This window comes from Dipodomys merriami, unplaced genomic scaffold (genome assembly GCF_024711535.1).
Source record: "Dipodomys merriami isolate MVZ:Mamm:240054 unplaced genomic scaffold, mDipMer1.0.p SCAF_27, whole genome shotgun sequence".
Taxonomy (NCBI): Eukaryota; Metazoa; Chordata; class Mammalia; order Rodentia; family Heteromyidae; genus Dipodomys; species Dipodomys merriami.
In genome coordinates, this window is record NW_027204159.1 from 15,677,488 (window position 1) to 15,694,158 (window position 16,671).

General features: G+C 39.4%; 1 protein-coding gene across 1 annotated transcript in view; it reads right to left on the reverse strand.

Moving 5' to 3' along the window:
* Htr4 (5-hydroxytryptamine receptor 4) overlaps positions 1–16,671 on the reverse strand; it is a 220,803-nt gene that overhangs the window by 187,619 nt on the left and 16,513 nt on the right. Inside the window, exon 2 of the mRNA XM_070036005.1 lies at positions 11,115–11,187. Coding sequence (XP_069892106.1) covers positions 11,115–11,140 — 26 coding nt within the window. The 5' untranslated portion in view covers positions 11,141–11,187. The remainder of the gene's footprint in view (positions 1–11,114; positions 11,188–16,671) is intronic.

The window sequence follows — 16,671 nt, forward strand, 5'->3', positions numbered from 1 at the left end:
GGAGACTGGGATTCAGGTAGTGAGGTTAATGGGATCCCATGAGTACACTCCAGATCCCAGAGATCAGATCCACAGCTATGTGTTACAGAAGGAACCCAGGTCCCGCACCGAGGAATTAATTGTCTCTGTTATTTATTTCTGTTTTTGTCTATCCATCCCAGTCTTAGAAAGCTAGATGCTTGATCACTACATTTTTCAGACTTCCTTGCCGGCTGGATTCTGGTTATGTTTTCCAAATGAGAGTCTCAGAATGGAAAATAAAATGGTAAGAGAGAAAACAAGAACCATTTCTCTCCTTTGTCAGAAGATGCTCTCAGCAGTGAGAATACTACTACCCAGACCCAGAAGCTCGAACTCTGGTTATGACACTATCTCCCCACATTCATGGCTGTGTTTGAACTCACAAGGGATCCTGACCTCTCACCTCTTTTGGCTCTTTCAGGGAGCTATGTGATTATGCTTACGAAATAAATCACCATTTGCTTGCAATATACTCAGCTGATTTCATTCTTCTTGGCTAGTCATTGATAGAAGCAGAAACAACTAAATCCAGGTATGTTCCCCTTAAAGGGATGGTTAACCAGTGCATGACTGGCTTCTAAAGGGGAGCAGGCCATTCTGAATATAGCTTGAGAGTAAGAGTCCAAAAGATGCAGGGCTTAATTCTGGAGCCTCTCATTCCTGAGCAGGAGGCTCCATGTTTGTAGATGCTGCAGAATTGACAACATGTAGCATGAAGTAGACTAGTGGTTGCATTCTAAGCCACCTATTAGTCACAATATTGAGGATTTTCTGTTATCTCTGAGGGCTTAATTTTCCTCACCCATGAAAGAGAATAACCAAAGACAAACATTCATAAAAAACAACCAACAAAAACCCTAACAACTAACAGTGTCACCTAGTTAACTGGATAGTCGATTTAAGCAATAAAGTTATAACCAGGCACAGTGGCTCAGGCCTGTAATTCTAGCTCGTTGGGAGGTAGAGATGTGGAGGATCATGATTTGAGGCCAGACCAGGCAGAAAATTCCTGAGACCCCCTTCTCAACCTATAAAGGCTGAGAGAGGTGGTAGATATCTGCCCTCTTTGCTACATTCCTTTGTGTAAATAGAAGGGAAAGGATCCAGATTGGCCCAGGTGAAAATTGAGACCCTGTTCAAAAATTAACCAAAGCAAGTGGTAAGAGTACCTGCCTAGCAAGTACAAGCCTCTGAGTTCAATTCTCAGTAGAACAAAAGAAAAAAAATTATAGAATGTAGTAATTGTTAGTTCTATTAGTAATAAATACCCACACTTCATGATTTTTATGACAGTACAAAATTAGCTATTTTGTTTTTTGGAGTTTTGTGAGGTTTTTTTTTTTTTTCGTCAGTTTTGGGGCTTAAACTGAGGGCCTGGACACTGTCCCTGAACCTCTTTGCGCTCACTCTACCCTTTGAGCCACAGCACCACTTTGGTTTGGTGGTAGTTAATTGGAGATAAGAGTCTCATGGGGACTTTTCTGCCTGTGCTGGTTTTGAACCACGATCCTCAGAGCTCAGCCTTCTGAGTAGCTAGGATTACAGGCGTGAGCCACCAGCACCTGGCCAAAATGAACTATTTTTATGCATATTATCTTCAAGATGCTAAAGATTTACTATGGTTTTTATCATCACCCAAATCCCATTTTCAAATACCCAAATTGATGAGTCTTAAAGGGACTAAACTTGTTCAAAGTCAAACAGCCAGTAAGCAGAAAAGTCAAGACTATTATCCTATTATCACTATTATCCTCTCTCCTTAAGAGCATCTTTCTGCATTCCTTGGTACTGCTGGGTGATTCTGTGAAAGCAGCCCTTGGGAAACAGTCTGGTGTCAGCTGCATATGAAAGATAGCTAGCTACATTTCATGTACTGCCATAGCCCATGGCCCCCGAAATCCCAATGTGTCATCTTCCCTCTGGTGGCCTGTGGAACCTCAAGGTGAAGAGGCCCCCAGTGACCCCACAAAGCCATGGGTTTCCAGCTCAGGGTGAATTCCACCTCATATTCACTGCACTCCTGATCTAATCAAAGGACTTAACTGAATAATCATCATTTTGTCAGTCAAGACATAAAGCTGAGTATTATTCTCATTTACATTTCTAAAGCTACATAAAAATAACCCCTTTTTAAATGGTGCCCACTCACTTTCTCCTTCTATGCTAATTCGTGCCACAATTTCAGAGCCTGAAAGAGATTTCCTGCAAAACATTTCATTGCCTTAAAGTTGCACCTGCTCACCATTTTGATCGCCAGGTAATAAACATGAATTAATTCTAGTTCCAAATCAATTGCATATTGATAAGCCTTTGGAGCAGACAACTTGCATACATTGATTTCAAGTTCTATGCATCACTTCAATGCTTTAAAACATTCAGCATTAAAAAATTCCAACTTCATCCTCAGACTTCTCTGAAGAATAGTCTGTATTGTCAGCAGAAGTACACCCCAAATCAAACTAAATGGCTATTTTTCCTCCTCAATAAAATTAGATACTTTTAATAGACTGATATCTAATTAATTTAATTTCTTGATCAGAAGTAATGGATTGAACTTAGTGCCATTAATGATTAAGGGAACTGAGTTATGAATTTAAAGCCAGTAATTTACCTTTGTTATGTTTTTTTTCTATTTATTTATTTATTTATTTAGACAGTCCCGGGCACTGTCCCTGGGCCTCTTTGTGCTCAAGGCCACTTGAGCCTCAGTGCCACTTCCAGCTTTTGCTTCACCCCGTCCCCCCCACCCCCACCACTCCCCGCCATCAGTCTTGGGGCTCGAACTCTGGGCTTGGGCCTTGTCCTTCAGCTCTTCAGCTCAAGGCTAGTTCTGTGCCACTTGAGCGACAGTACCACTTTCAGTTTTCTGGTGGTTAATTGGAGATAAGAGTCTCATGGTCTTTCCTGCCCAGGCTGGCTTTGAACCATGATCCTCAGATCTCAGCCTCCTGAGTAGCTAGGATTACAGGTGTGAGCCACCAGCGTCCAGCACTTCCAGCTTTTTCTGAATAGTTTATTGAAGGTAAGAAGCTCACAGATGTTCCTGATTAGATTGTTTTCAGACTGTGAGCCTCAGTTCTCTGCTGCCTGAGTAGATAGGATTACAGGCGCAAGACACTGGTGCCTGCCTATGGTTTTTTAATTATTCTCACATGTACTCAGAAAGTAATTGTTTTAACATCATGATTATGCACTTTATGTTTTAAAATATTCAACTTTTGGTATGCATATAAATTTTCTGTATTGTATAAAAAGCTTGCCATTATGAACTTCTGTTCATAGTATGTGGTGGTAAGCTCCACCAAAGAGAAAAGAGAAAGTTTCTCCTCTAGAACCATCATTTCTCCCTTCATTTCTTTCCTTCCTTCCTTCCTTCTTTCCTTCCTTCCTTCCCTCCCTTCCTCCCTCCCTCCCTCCCTCCCTTCCTTCCTTCCTTCCTTCCTTCCTTCCTTCCTTCCTTCCTTCCTACCTTCCTTCCTTCCTTCCTTCCTTCCCTCCTTCCTTCCTGTACTTTACTTTTTCTTTGTCACTGTTTTTTTTAACTAGGTTTTTTTTCAGGAGGGGGTTCAATTTTTTTCTTTGTTGTTTCATTTTTTAATTAATTAATTAATTAATTAATTAATTAATTAATTTTTATTGTGAGAATACCGTACAGAGGGGTTACAATTACATGGGCAAGATAATGAGTACATTTCTTATCAAGCATTGTTGCCTCCTCTTTGTTTCCCCTTCCCATCTCTTCCCATACTCCCCCTCCTCCCCCCACCCCATCCTTACCCCCTGCCTAAATTGTAAAGTTCGTTTTTCAACATGGCATCTTGTATATCTCATTGTTGCAATGGGTCAACCTGTATCCCTGTTTAAACAATTTGTTTTTTCCCTTCCCCTCCCAAATTATACCAACATCAAATACAGTGAAAAGAGGAGTTCTACCATGGGAGAGGGACATACAAAGCAACAAAAAAATCATGTGATACTTTATAAATATGTTAGAAGCAATAACAAGCAAGAAAAAAAATACTTGTGTCCTTATCTTGGGGTTCATTTCACTTAACATCATCTTATCTGACCTTTTCTGCTTGTCTCAGACATATACTAGTTATTGCAAATAAGGGAAACCATGGGACCTATGTTTCTTTGGGCCTGGCTTACTTCATTTAATATAATTTTTCCAAGTCTTTCCATTTCCTAACAAATGGGGCAATGCCATTCTTTCTGATGGAGGCATAGAATTCCATTATGTATATATATCACGTTTTCTTGATCCATTCATCTACTAAGGGGTATCTAGGTTGGTATCATATCTTAGCTACGGTAAATAATGCTGCAATAAACATAGTTGTGCTGGTAGCTTTAGTGTGGTCTTGTTTGTGATCATTTGAGTAAATGCCTAAAAGTGGGATTGCTGGGTCATAGGGAAGCTCTATGTGAAGTCTTTTGAGGAACCTCCATACCGCTTTCCAAAGTGGTTGAACAAGTTTACACTCCTACCAACAATGCAGTAGAGTTCCCTTCTGGCCACATCCGCTCCAGCATCTGTTGTTATTAGATTTTTTAATTACAGCCATTCTAACTGGGGTGAGCTGGAATTTCAAATGTTGTTTTGATTTGCATTTCTTTTATGGCTAGGGAGGTTGAGCATTTCTTCATATGTCTATTGGCCATTCTTATTTCCTCTTCAGAGAAGTTTCTTTTTAAGTCTTTAGCCCACTTATTTATTGGGCAGTTGTTTCTTTGAGGATTTGTTGTTGGGGGATTTAATTTTTTGATGTTTCAGGTATATTTTAGATATGAGACCTTTTTCTGTAATATGACTAGTGAAGATCTTTTCCCAATCCATCAGCATTCTATTGATCTTGCTAGCTATGTCCTTTGCCATGCAGAAGCTCTGCAACTTCATGCAATCCCATATGTCCAACCTTTCTTTGATTTGTTGTGTTTCAGGGTCTCTATTGTCACTGTTGTTTTAATGTACCATGTGATTTTTCAGTTTCTTTTGTATGTTCTTCCCCAATGGTATAACCCCTGTTGTCACTGTATTTGATTCTGGTGCCCTGCATCTTGTATATACATTTTTCTAATTTGGGGAGGGGAAGAGAAATAACAAAAAGCTAAAATAAGGATACAGGTTAACACATTGTCAGAATGAAAAACGAGGTAGGGGGAGGAGTTGGGGAGGTAGGGAGGGAAGAATGGTAGGGGAAAAACAAAGGAGGGGTAACAATGCTCCATAGGAAATGTACTCATTACCTTAACTCATCTAACTGTAACCTCTCTATCATGTAACTTTAACCTCAGTATCTTTACAATAAAAAAATGAGTGATATTTTTATCAAGACACTAAAGCAAATACCAGACACTAGTGAACCACTAGGAGCTACTCGAAAAGCTAAGATCTGAAGGATCATAGTTCAAATCCAGCCTGGACAGAAAATGCTACAAAACTCCATCTCCGATTAATCTGCAAAAAACTGAACTGGACTCATAGCTCAAGAGGTTAAGAATGAGGTCCTAAGTTCAAGCCCTGGGAAGGAAGGGAAGAAGGGGGAAGAGGAGGGAGGGAAGGAGGAAAGAAGTATAAGAATAAAATAGAGAAAGAACAGAAAGAATAAATAAAAAGCAGAAGCAGATAAAGAGAGGAAAAAAATGAATTAGGACAACAAATAGAAGGAATATTACAACCACGGTACCTATGGAGAGATCTTCTATCCTTGCTAGTGCTGACTGTAAATTTGGCTCTCTTAGTTTCCTAGAACTGCAGGAAAGAGAAGGAAATTCTAGCATTTAATGATTCATAATTCCTGTAAGATGTTCTTTGGGTAGATAATGAGAAACATGAATAAGAAAACAGAATTATTCTGTAGAGAAGAAACAAAATGTCAAAGTGTTCCTGTTGGAGAAAGAAGACTAGAAGCAGCAATGCCAGATAGTGTCGGATGGAAAGTCGGGGGAAATGCAAGAGAGTATAGGATGGAAAGCCGTGGGCTAGGAGGCCAGTCAAAGATGGGATAAAGCTCTGGTTATAAAGAATCATTGTAAGCCAGGCACAGGTGGCTCATACCTGTAATCCTAGCTACTCAGGAGGCTGAGAGAATCAATCTAAGCCAAGCACAAGTGGCTCACACCTGTAATCCTAGCTACTCAGGAGGCTGAGAGAATCGACGTAAGCCAGGCACAGGTGGCTCACATCTGTAATATTAGCTACTCAGGAGGCTGAGAGCTGAGCATCAAGGAACAAAGCCAGCCTGCTCAGGAAAGTCTTGTTTCCCATTAATCAGCTTAAAGCCAAAAGTTGAACTGTGGCTCAAATGGTAAAGTCCCATCCTTGAACAGAAAAGCTAAGGAATATTTTCCAGGCCCTGAGTTCAAGTCCCAGTACTGGCACATACACACAAAGAATCAAGATGTAAAGTCAATAAAACTTTGTCCACCCAAAGTCAGGGAAATCTCAAAGCACACACACACACACACACACACACACACACACACACACACACACACACACACACACACACACACACACACACACACACACACACACACACACACACACACACACACCCTTTCTTCTACCTAATTGTCTTCTCCCTGTATTTTCTGAAACAGAAATCTTTTGACTGTCAATAGCTGTAGGAAGAAACAGAATCACACTTGATCTGGGGTAAAGCACACCCCAGGGGGACTCCTTCTAGTTCAACAAAATAGAGAGCATGAGCTGTCCCTGAAGTGAAATGGCAAGTGTTGCAGGGCCACAGAAAGTGGCTTCCCAGTGCTAGTGGTAACTCGGGTGGGTGGCAGGAAGGCCCCAAAACAAGCCAATAAAGAATTCTAGGAAGAGCAGCTGCTGTAAAATTGCCAAAGCCACTCTTTTTGTCTTTCAGACCCTCAAGAAGAATAGAACTATCTCCTCAGGAGCCCCCACAAGCAACAAGTGGACCAAAATAATGAATCAGCAGTGTATCCGATTGTCTAGAAAAGGCTGCCTGCTAAGTTCATGAGATACTATTTCCCAGAGGTCAGGATTGGTCAGGAACTGCCGCGCCAGCCAGAATCATTCTGGTATTTCACCATGACACAGCCTCTCCTATATCCACTGTTATCTGCAACAGCAGCCCTTGATAGAAACATGTTTAAAATGCTTCTTGTATTTTTAGTAGCAAGACTTAGCTTTTCTGCTCATCACTCTTAACTCACAAAGAACACACTACTTTTGCAGTTCCACCATTGAAGTAAATCTCCCCATTTGATGGTATTCTAGCTTATTTCGAACTTTCTAGTTCTGGTACCTAGTTTAAATAATGCTTATTAAATAAATGAAGAAAGTCAGATATCAGTGACTCAGGCCTATAATCCTAGCTACTCAGGAGGCAGAGATCTGAGGATCACGGTGTAAAGCCAGTCTAGGAAGAAAAATCTGTGTGACTCTGATCTCCAATTAACCAACAAAAAGCCAGAAGAAAAGCTGTGGCTTATGAGGTAAAGTGCTAGCCCTGAATGAAAAAGCTTAGAGTCGGTGCCCAGGCTCGGAGTTCAAGCTCCAATAATAGAACAAATAAATAAATGAAAGAACAAAGGAAAAAAGGAAGGAAATATATAGACCCTTTATTTCAAATTTGTCACTTCCTAGCTCTCCTGCAACTCCCAAAGTCCTGGTTTATTTGCAAATTTGGTCTCTAGCATTTTTCACCTAGATTAACTGAGCTATACAAAGTAGCTGTGCCCAAATTATCTTTGATTATGTTCCAGAGTTAGTTTCTGATGCTTACAGACAAGAATACTGACAGATAAAGAATAGCCAGATCAAGCCAAATAGCAAACTCAATTAAATGAAGTCATATAAACAGAAAATGAAATGGTCAGTATGGCCTGACAAATAATTTAAATGTAAGGCATTTTATTTAGCTCTACATTTCAATTAGGATTTCTCTGTTTTCGCTGTCTGGGAAAAGTTGACTAGCATCCTTCTATTCTATCCCATGTCCTTCCCTAGGATGTTTATAGTGTCTCTATTTTTCGGGGGCGTCCATTTCTAAATACACTGTCTCTCTCACAAATCAAACTTGTTCACAAAGAAATATCAACTCTCCCTCCAACTTATACCCAGGTATGCAAAAAATGCAAACATTTAGAAATGCACATATATCAAAAATTCTTTATAGTACAAGAGGAGTCAGAGTAGTTGCATGACCTTGGACAGATCATTTCACTTCTTTGTATCTTAGTTGAATGCATGGTGAAATGCAGGGCCATAATGATATATATGTGCCTTACAAGACTGTTGTTAAAATTAAACAGGGCAATATAAGTCAAGGTTATAGCTCATAAAGATTCCACACACTCAACAAAGTAAACGTTCAACACCCAGTTCATAGACAAGCTGGAAATTTTACTGAAGAACTGATCCTGGGAGACAGCTGGTCCTGGAGAGATCAGCACATAGCCTACATTATGCATGAATACACAATATACATATATATGTGTGTATATATTATATATATACACACCCATATACACCTATATATATACATAAATATATATAAACATATGCATATTATATACAGAGAATAATATTGAGGATACACTGTATAGGGAGTATTAGAGTAGTGTATGTAGTAGTAGTAGTAATATAGAATGTACATTCTAACTAGTCTCAAAGCCACTTACAACCACAATGCTGTGGCTGTTTTGCCCACTCCCAAGCAGAGCTCAGTCTCTTCTTCTTTGTGAAAGTTCTTCAACTTCTCCCTCCTTTGCTCATTTTCCTCTGCCTTCAGAGCATGGGAAAGGATTCTCCTCCTGGGCCAGAGACACAGGCCCTTCAACTCTCACCCTATTATACATTCACTTTTTCAAGGAATGACACTCCCTTACCAAAGAAAGTCCCTACCCTGCAAACAACAGAACATACTCCACCCACTGGAGCTAGATCCTAGTCATTTGCATAATACCCTTGAGATTTTTTAACTACTCATTTATTAATAAATATTATTGAATTATATATTTCTTTCAATAAATGGACTTTCAAAACTAAATACAGTTATATTAAATGGAAAACACATTGCACTATAACAGGCAAAATAGTATCACTTCCCAGAGTAAAAAGATAACCATGAATAAATACCTGATTTTGAAATAAAGTTGTTGGTATTCCACCTGAATTCACTATGCATTATTAATAATGCATGCATCACATTTTGATAAATGTGAACCAGACATCCTGACATTCTTTGTCATGGACACTCAGAGGCTGTACTGAGGAGGAAGTCAGTGGAAAGCCTGTGATATTTGCCTGTTACTAATATTGTGGGTAGAGAGGGGGAGTGGGTGAGGATGAGCTCATGTTGGCAGGATCTGGCTAGAAAACTGACAGCAAGGATAGTCCAGCAACAAAATTCCAGAGTGTGATCTCATCTTATAGCTCCCACAATTGTTCTACTGAACCCTGAGACCATTGTTTACTTAATCAAATTGCATTGGGCCCTTACAATCTAACGCTACTACAAACACAGGTATAATAGCTAGCAATGGGAGGGATTATAATATCTGGATAGTTACCAAAAATGTGCATCCTAACTCATTGATCCAGTTTGAAGAAGTTTCTGGAGCTTCAAACAATTTTATAATGTATCACCATTGATATGCCTTACTCTGGTATTTCAATTAACAAAATTAAAATTGAGATTTCATGGATTCTGTGGATTCCAAATAAATGTCAAAGCTTTGAGTAGAAAATTAATACATGCCACTAGTTTTTTTTTTAAAAAAATCTATGTTTAAGTCCTGACACTAACAAGTCTGTGCATTTGGTAAATAACAAAGTCCACCAAGTTTCCTACTGAGAGCGTAAAATGTTTTATGGCTAAATAGTCTTTTATATCAAGGAGAACTAGAACAGAAACCAATTAAACATGCATGTATTACACCAAAGACAAACAGATCAACAACTGTTCATTAAATACCATCTCATCCAAGGGCCAGTGACAATGTTGATCATTATGAGATACATTCTACCTTCCAAGAATTCGCTGGCAGGACAGAGCACATGTATGCAGCTCAAGTCACACCATGCTGGATTTTCTGTCAAGATTCTTGACAGCAACCTTTTGTTTCCACTCCCTGCTACATCACAGACACACAGGGTTTATACTTGAAGCATGTTTTCCCAAAGGTCTCAAGTAAAAGCAAAAAATGGCATCAGTGATTGCAAGAAAAAATATACATTATATGGGATTATCCTCAGCATCAAATACCATGAAATAACATATGACTTAGGCTCCTCAAATTGTGTTCTTTTAACTTTTGCTATGCCAAATAAAATGAAGCAAGATTTTAAGAAGAAAAATCTCAAGGAATCATCCTATTACTTCATCTCCAAGACTGAGAGGAAATTACACCCTCCATCCCTACCCACCTCCCTGCCCAACCATTAGCTTAATGTAATTATACCATACAACCACCTAGGGTCACATGTCACTGACTGCATGTCCTAGCTCAGAAAAGAGGTGGAAATGATGGAAAATACTAGAAAAAGTTAATTGAATTTATAGTTGCAGCCAGGTGCTAGTGGCTCACAGCTGTAATCTTAGCTACTCGGAAGGCTGAGATCTGAGGCTAGAGGTTCAGGCAGGAGAGTCCATGAGCATCTTAATCCCCAATTAACCACCAAAAAATAATAAGTGGAGCTGGCTCAGGGATAGAGTGAAAAAGGTTAGGGACAGCACTCAGGCCCTGAGTACAGTCCCCAGTACCATCACACACACACACAAAAGAATGTATAGCCTGAGGTTTAGATACACAGATATTCTTAAGTTATTTTACTTGCATTTAAATGCATCTTTCTTCTTGTTACAGAAATGACTACCTGCTTTTACTTGGCAGCTCGGTAATGCAGACCTTTGTTTTAGCACAGACAGCTAAAATCATTTACAGTCATATCACATGTATTATTTAAGCAGAAATCCTAACATACTAACCATCAAATGGAATCATATCAGGAGTTATATAGGAAACAAGAAAGAAAATACACATCCATGAGCTACTAAAACAGTTTTTCTAAGCTTCCTAATATAAACACATACAGAACTGCAACATACCTCACATTAGCATCAAGTCTGTCCATTACAGGAAATAGACATGGGTGAGTTGGATTTCAGTGCCCACAGAATCCTATAATGGGAAATAAAAAGATGTTAAACAGAAAAATAACAGGCACTGTTAAAAGAAAAGAAAAAGAAAAGGCAGAGTGATCATTGCTTCCTACTTGTTAAGACTACTGGTATTTTTCCAGAAATTTCTAATAAACAGTGCATAGCAAAGAGTATTTGTAATATTAAAATATGAAGTATGAAATACTTTCTGCTGAAAGTTGCAAACAACATATATAGACACTTCTTTGTGTGTGTATGTACGTGTGGTGTGTGTGTGTGTGTGTGTGTGTGTGTGTGTGTGTGTGTGTGTGTGCGCGCGCGCGCGCGCGCGCGCGCGATTCATGGGGCTTAAACTCTGGGCCTGGCGCTGTCCCTCAGCTCTTCAGCTCAAAGCTAGCTTGAGCCACAGCACCACTTCCGGCTTTTTTCTTTTTGCTTATGTGGTACTGAGGAATCGAACCCAGGGCCTCATTCATGCAAGGCAAGCACTCTACCACTGAGCCACCTTCCCAGCCCCTAGATACTTCTTTTCATTCTGTGTTAATCTATTTAGTGATAATTCATTATTCTTCCCAGATATAGCGCTTCTTTCTAGAATCTGCATTAAGAGAACAACTAATTGTTTAATTGTTACATTAAAATAGTAATGTGTTTATTTTATGATTTTGTTTTCTAGGAGGATTTTTCAGGTTTTTTTATTGCTTGCTTTTTTGTTTTGTTTTGTTTTGCCAGTCCTGGGGTGTGAACTCAGGGCCTAGATGCTGTCCTTGACCTTTTGTGCTCAAGATTAGTGCACTACCAATTGAGCCACAGTTCCACTTCTGGCTTCTGGTGGTAAATTGGAGGTAAGAGCCTCATGGACTTTCCTCAGAATCCAATGGCAATCCTCAGAGGTCAACCTCCCGAATAGGTGGGATTATAGGCTTAAACCACTGGCATCTGGCTCCTTTCCATGTTGTTTTTTAAAATCATTTTGAGAATGGGTGCATAGATCTATTTGAAAACATAGTGAGTTATGGTAATTCTCTCCCAGAAAACAAAAATGTATGCATACACATACATACATACATACATACATACATACATACATACTATGGATCAAGCAATATTACACCCAGGAACCCAAAGAATCCCATACCCATCCAGGAACCATAAGATTAAAGAATCCGCATTCTCATGTGAGGAGTGTTCACTTTCAAATTATTCAGAGTTCCTCCACCATTAACCCTCAACACACTGCTCTAAACTGGCACTCACTCAACTTGACCTTAACTAACTATGCACTTTCACTCTTCTAACAAAATTTCCATCATATGTGCTCCATGGCCTGGTGATGCAGGGAAGGCAGAGAGTACTCAGCTAACTTTTCCAGTTATCTGTTGCAAGTCCCCTTGCTTTCTGAGCACCATTCTTTAATTCCTGGTGAATGGAAGAGATAATCTCTGGGTTCTCTTCCAGCTCTGAGATCCTGTAATTCCATCTGCTGGTGTTCTAATTGAATCTCACTGAGAGGAAACATTAAATCTGTTTATCCACATAATAGAACAATGAACCTTAGCCTGGACCTTTAGGTCTCTTGGCCTGGAAGGAGCAAACACAACAAGGACAGCAGCCAGGAAGAGAATGGCCAACCACCAGAGATGGAAAGGCTGCTGAGACACTGTGTTTTCCAAGGTGTATGTTAGTGCCTTTGAACCTAACATTAGCTCCTGGAGGTTGTGATAGGCAAGGGGAAGGCTCAGTCACAATCTTGACCTCAAGCAAAGTACTCTCTTGTATATTTTGAACTGAAAATAACATTTTATTTAAAATACGTAAGTATAAAACCTTGAATATTGAAAAAACAAGGCTAAGTTCTCTCTCTCTCCCTCCCGCCCCCCATCATACTTGAAGACTCCCAAAGTTTTCTTTTTCATCCACACTCACTCTGCCTACATGGCATCTCATGGGGGATAATTTAAAAACACTGCAAACTAAATTCTTCATGTCTCACCCCAACACAAAAACCTATCCTTTCTCTAGGTCCTCCATTTCAGTGATGGCGCCACTACTTACCCAGTTACTCAAACCAAGGAGCTTCTTTCCTCATAGGGTACAATTGAGCCATCCACACATTCATTCTCTCTCCTTTTCAGATGATGTTTCCATCTCACCTTTCCCATTACCTGCAGAAGCAGCACACCTTGAGCCAAGCCAACCCCTTGGCCCTGGAACATTGCTACATGCCCCACAAATACCTCTTCTCCCTTCAGTAGCCAGAATGAGTCTTTCAAAACATGTTTCAGAACATTTCTTCCCTGCATAATATTCTAATGGCTTCATGTTGCACTCAGAATAAAATCCAAATTCCTTACCTGACCCACCCCTCCACCCTACCCCCACCCTGCCATAATCTGTCCCAAGCTCCTCTCCAAACTCAACTTTAGCCATTCTCTCTACTCACTGCTGGCTAGAAAACCCTGTGGCTACTTTTCTTGACCAGGCCACACTTAAGCAATTAATATTCTCTATGGACAATTAATATATTCTTAAAGAAACAGGACAGAGTAAAACAGGATTGCTGCAAGTGGGTATCAATGGGAGAGAGTGAATGAAGGTAAATATGATTAAAGCACTTCATACAAATGTATGAAAATAGGACAATAAAATCTGTTGGGATTATTTTAAGAAGAGGAGGAGGATAACGAATAGTAACAGAGGAGATGAATTTGAACAGAGAATATTGTATGCATGTAGGGAAATATTATCGTGTGAACCTCTTGCAAAACTAGTATATGCTAATAAAACATTTTTTGAAAATACAACTTCACGCCAGGGCCTTCTCACTGTCTCCTTCCATTGGAATGCTAACATACAGGTTGATTCTCCCACCTTCAAATATTTCTTCCTTACAGAGGTCCCCTCTCATTTTCTAAATTCTAAAAGTTGTTATCTTCTCTGTTGGGGGGGGGGGGCTGGGTCCAGATTTTTGAGCTCAGCTCCATCCCACTGCTAGGAAGGCACTCCACCACTTAAGCCATACCCAGTTCCAATTGTTTCTTCATTCAATCTGTCACTAGAATCGAAGCTTCAAGAAGACATAGGACACTATTGATCACTGTCATATCCTCACTGCATATAAAGATGTCTGGTACACTGTATTGTCTTCATAGATACTTGAGAGTCAAATAAGTGGTAAATTAGATTTTCTGAGTGTGAGTCTAAGATTTTCCTCACAGGAGGTAATAAAAAGACAATCGTATAGTATGAAAGTAGCCAAAATAATTTCACTTTACCCAATTGCCATTTACAAAGTGGTAGTCAGTGCCAGGTATTGGTTTTTCATTCTCCCGTAATCTCTGAGTCTTTCTCTACATTTTATAGATTAAAAGACTGGGGGGGGGGTCAGAAAGATTAATTCACTTGCAAAATCACAGTTAGCACTTGACAACTTGAGGGTAGAATCCAAAATTGTGAATTCCAAAGCTCAAGCATGTACTTTGTTTATTATTGTACAGCATATCCTCCACCAATAATGGGGGGGTATCCTGATAAAAATGGAGATTTGGTATAGGACATTTATTTCATCTTTCTCCAAGAATCATGTCCTGATTTTCCTTTGTGTTCTCACCCTCTCCCCTTCCCCAGTTCCTAACTCCAGTAATGAGCATTTCAGCTTGACTGGTCCATTAAAACAGTTCATCCCTGGCCACAGCTATCATTCGCTCACCTGCTAGGTAGATGAAAGCCAGCCCTGGGGTTTTTGCTAGAAAGAGTATCTCTCTGCTAGTGTTGTGAAATAGTTTAAAGCTGCCAGTAGCCTTCATTCACACCTCATGGGAAAGCTTTTCTGAGAATGACACTAACCACAGGAAAAAAAACAACAGAGTTGCAATATAGATAATGAGGATAACCTGATTATATAAATTGAGGCTTAAGATCCAGAGTTCCACTACTACTTTCCCTTCCCTCCTGAAGCCAAAAGTTTTTGAGTTGGGTTCCAGCCATTATTTGCAACCAAAAAAATCTTGAGTAACACACAGGAAAATCAATGTTGTATTGGGATACAGATTAGAAGGAAGAAAACCTGGTAGCAAGAAAACTAGTGACAAAGTACATTCAGTTCATCTCATTGGAACTGGGTTGGAAAAATGCTACAAAGCAAAAGAATCCTTGTGTACTTGTGGCCACAAATACTACTTCATTTGTCCATTGAAAAAATGAAAAAATTACATGATGGGACTTTTAATAAGCCATTGAGACATCATACATTTTGTCAAAGGAAAAGAAATAGTAATGGAACAGGAGTTTAGTGATCAGTATCTGTCTTGATTGGATTAATCAATTATAGTCTTCTGTTTTCTGTAGTGTTCATGGGGGAGAACTAATCTGAGCCGTGATTATGCTGACCTCTTCCTGGGAAGATTACATAGGGTGGGAGTGTGTGGGAGGAAACAGTGCTTTTCATCTACACTTGCATTTCTAACTTAACATGCTTAATGTTCTTTAATTGACAAGGTAGTTAAAAGCACAAACAACTCAGAGCAACTCCTAGAATCAGAGTTGTGGCACTTTTTTTTTAATTTTTTCCTTTTTTATTGTTATTATTAAGGTATTGTACCAAGTGCTTACAATTCCATAAGTCAGGCGATAAATGCAGTGCTTCTTGGACAATGGTACCCCTCCCTTCATTTTCACCTATTTTCCCTCTCCCCATCCCTGCCCCTAAGTTGCTTAGTTCATTTTTATCATAGGGTCTATTGAACACCATGACTTCATTTCTTCACCTTTCCTTCCTACATTCTTGTAACTCCTCCTTTGTGCCTCTCCTAAAAAGACCAAAAAAGAGTGCAGCAACAATAACAAATAACAGAAGCAAAACATGTCTCCATTTCCTGGAATTTGTTTGGGTAGGTAGGAATTATACATTTGGGTTCTTCCACTACGTGTATCCTCTTTTAGTCTGTTTGTTGGTATGTAAATGCATATATCCCAATGTATGTTATGTCCAGTTAAGTTTTAGATCTAGCTTCCACCTATGAGAGAAAATATGTACGATTTATCTCTGCATGACAATTGAAATGGTGGCATCAATTTGAAATTCAGTAAGACCTTCTGTGTTCATGTGTGTGTATGTGTGTATGTATGTTTGTGTGTATGTATGTGTATGTATGTGTGAATGATAGTCATACTGCATCCTGTCACCTACATCTTATCACCTGTTTGAAGGATCAGTAAATTCCTTAGAGTATTGTAGTATTCTCCTCCTAAGAAACAATTCTAGACTTTTCCAGGCAAGTCCTGGAAAAGAGATGGATGAGAGCCCCAAATAATCACTTTTGCCATGTGAGGAAGAAATGAATGCCTCTGTATTCTCTCATGACTGTGACAAGCTCAAGCCATTGGAATTACTCAAAGCACTGTATTTTTCATGAAAGTCAAATCACCACAATATATAACTATCAGGTTCTATCTAAGCTCCTTTCTCTTGAGCAAGATATATTCTGACTGATCATTCCTTTCA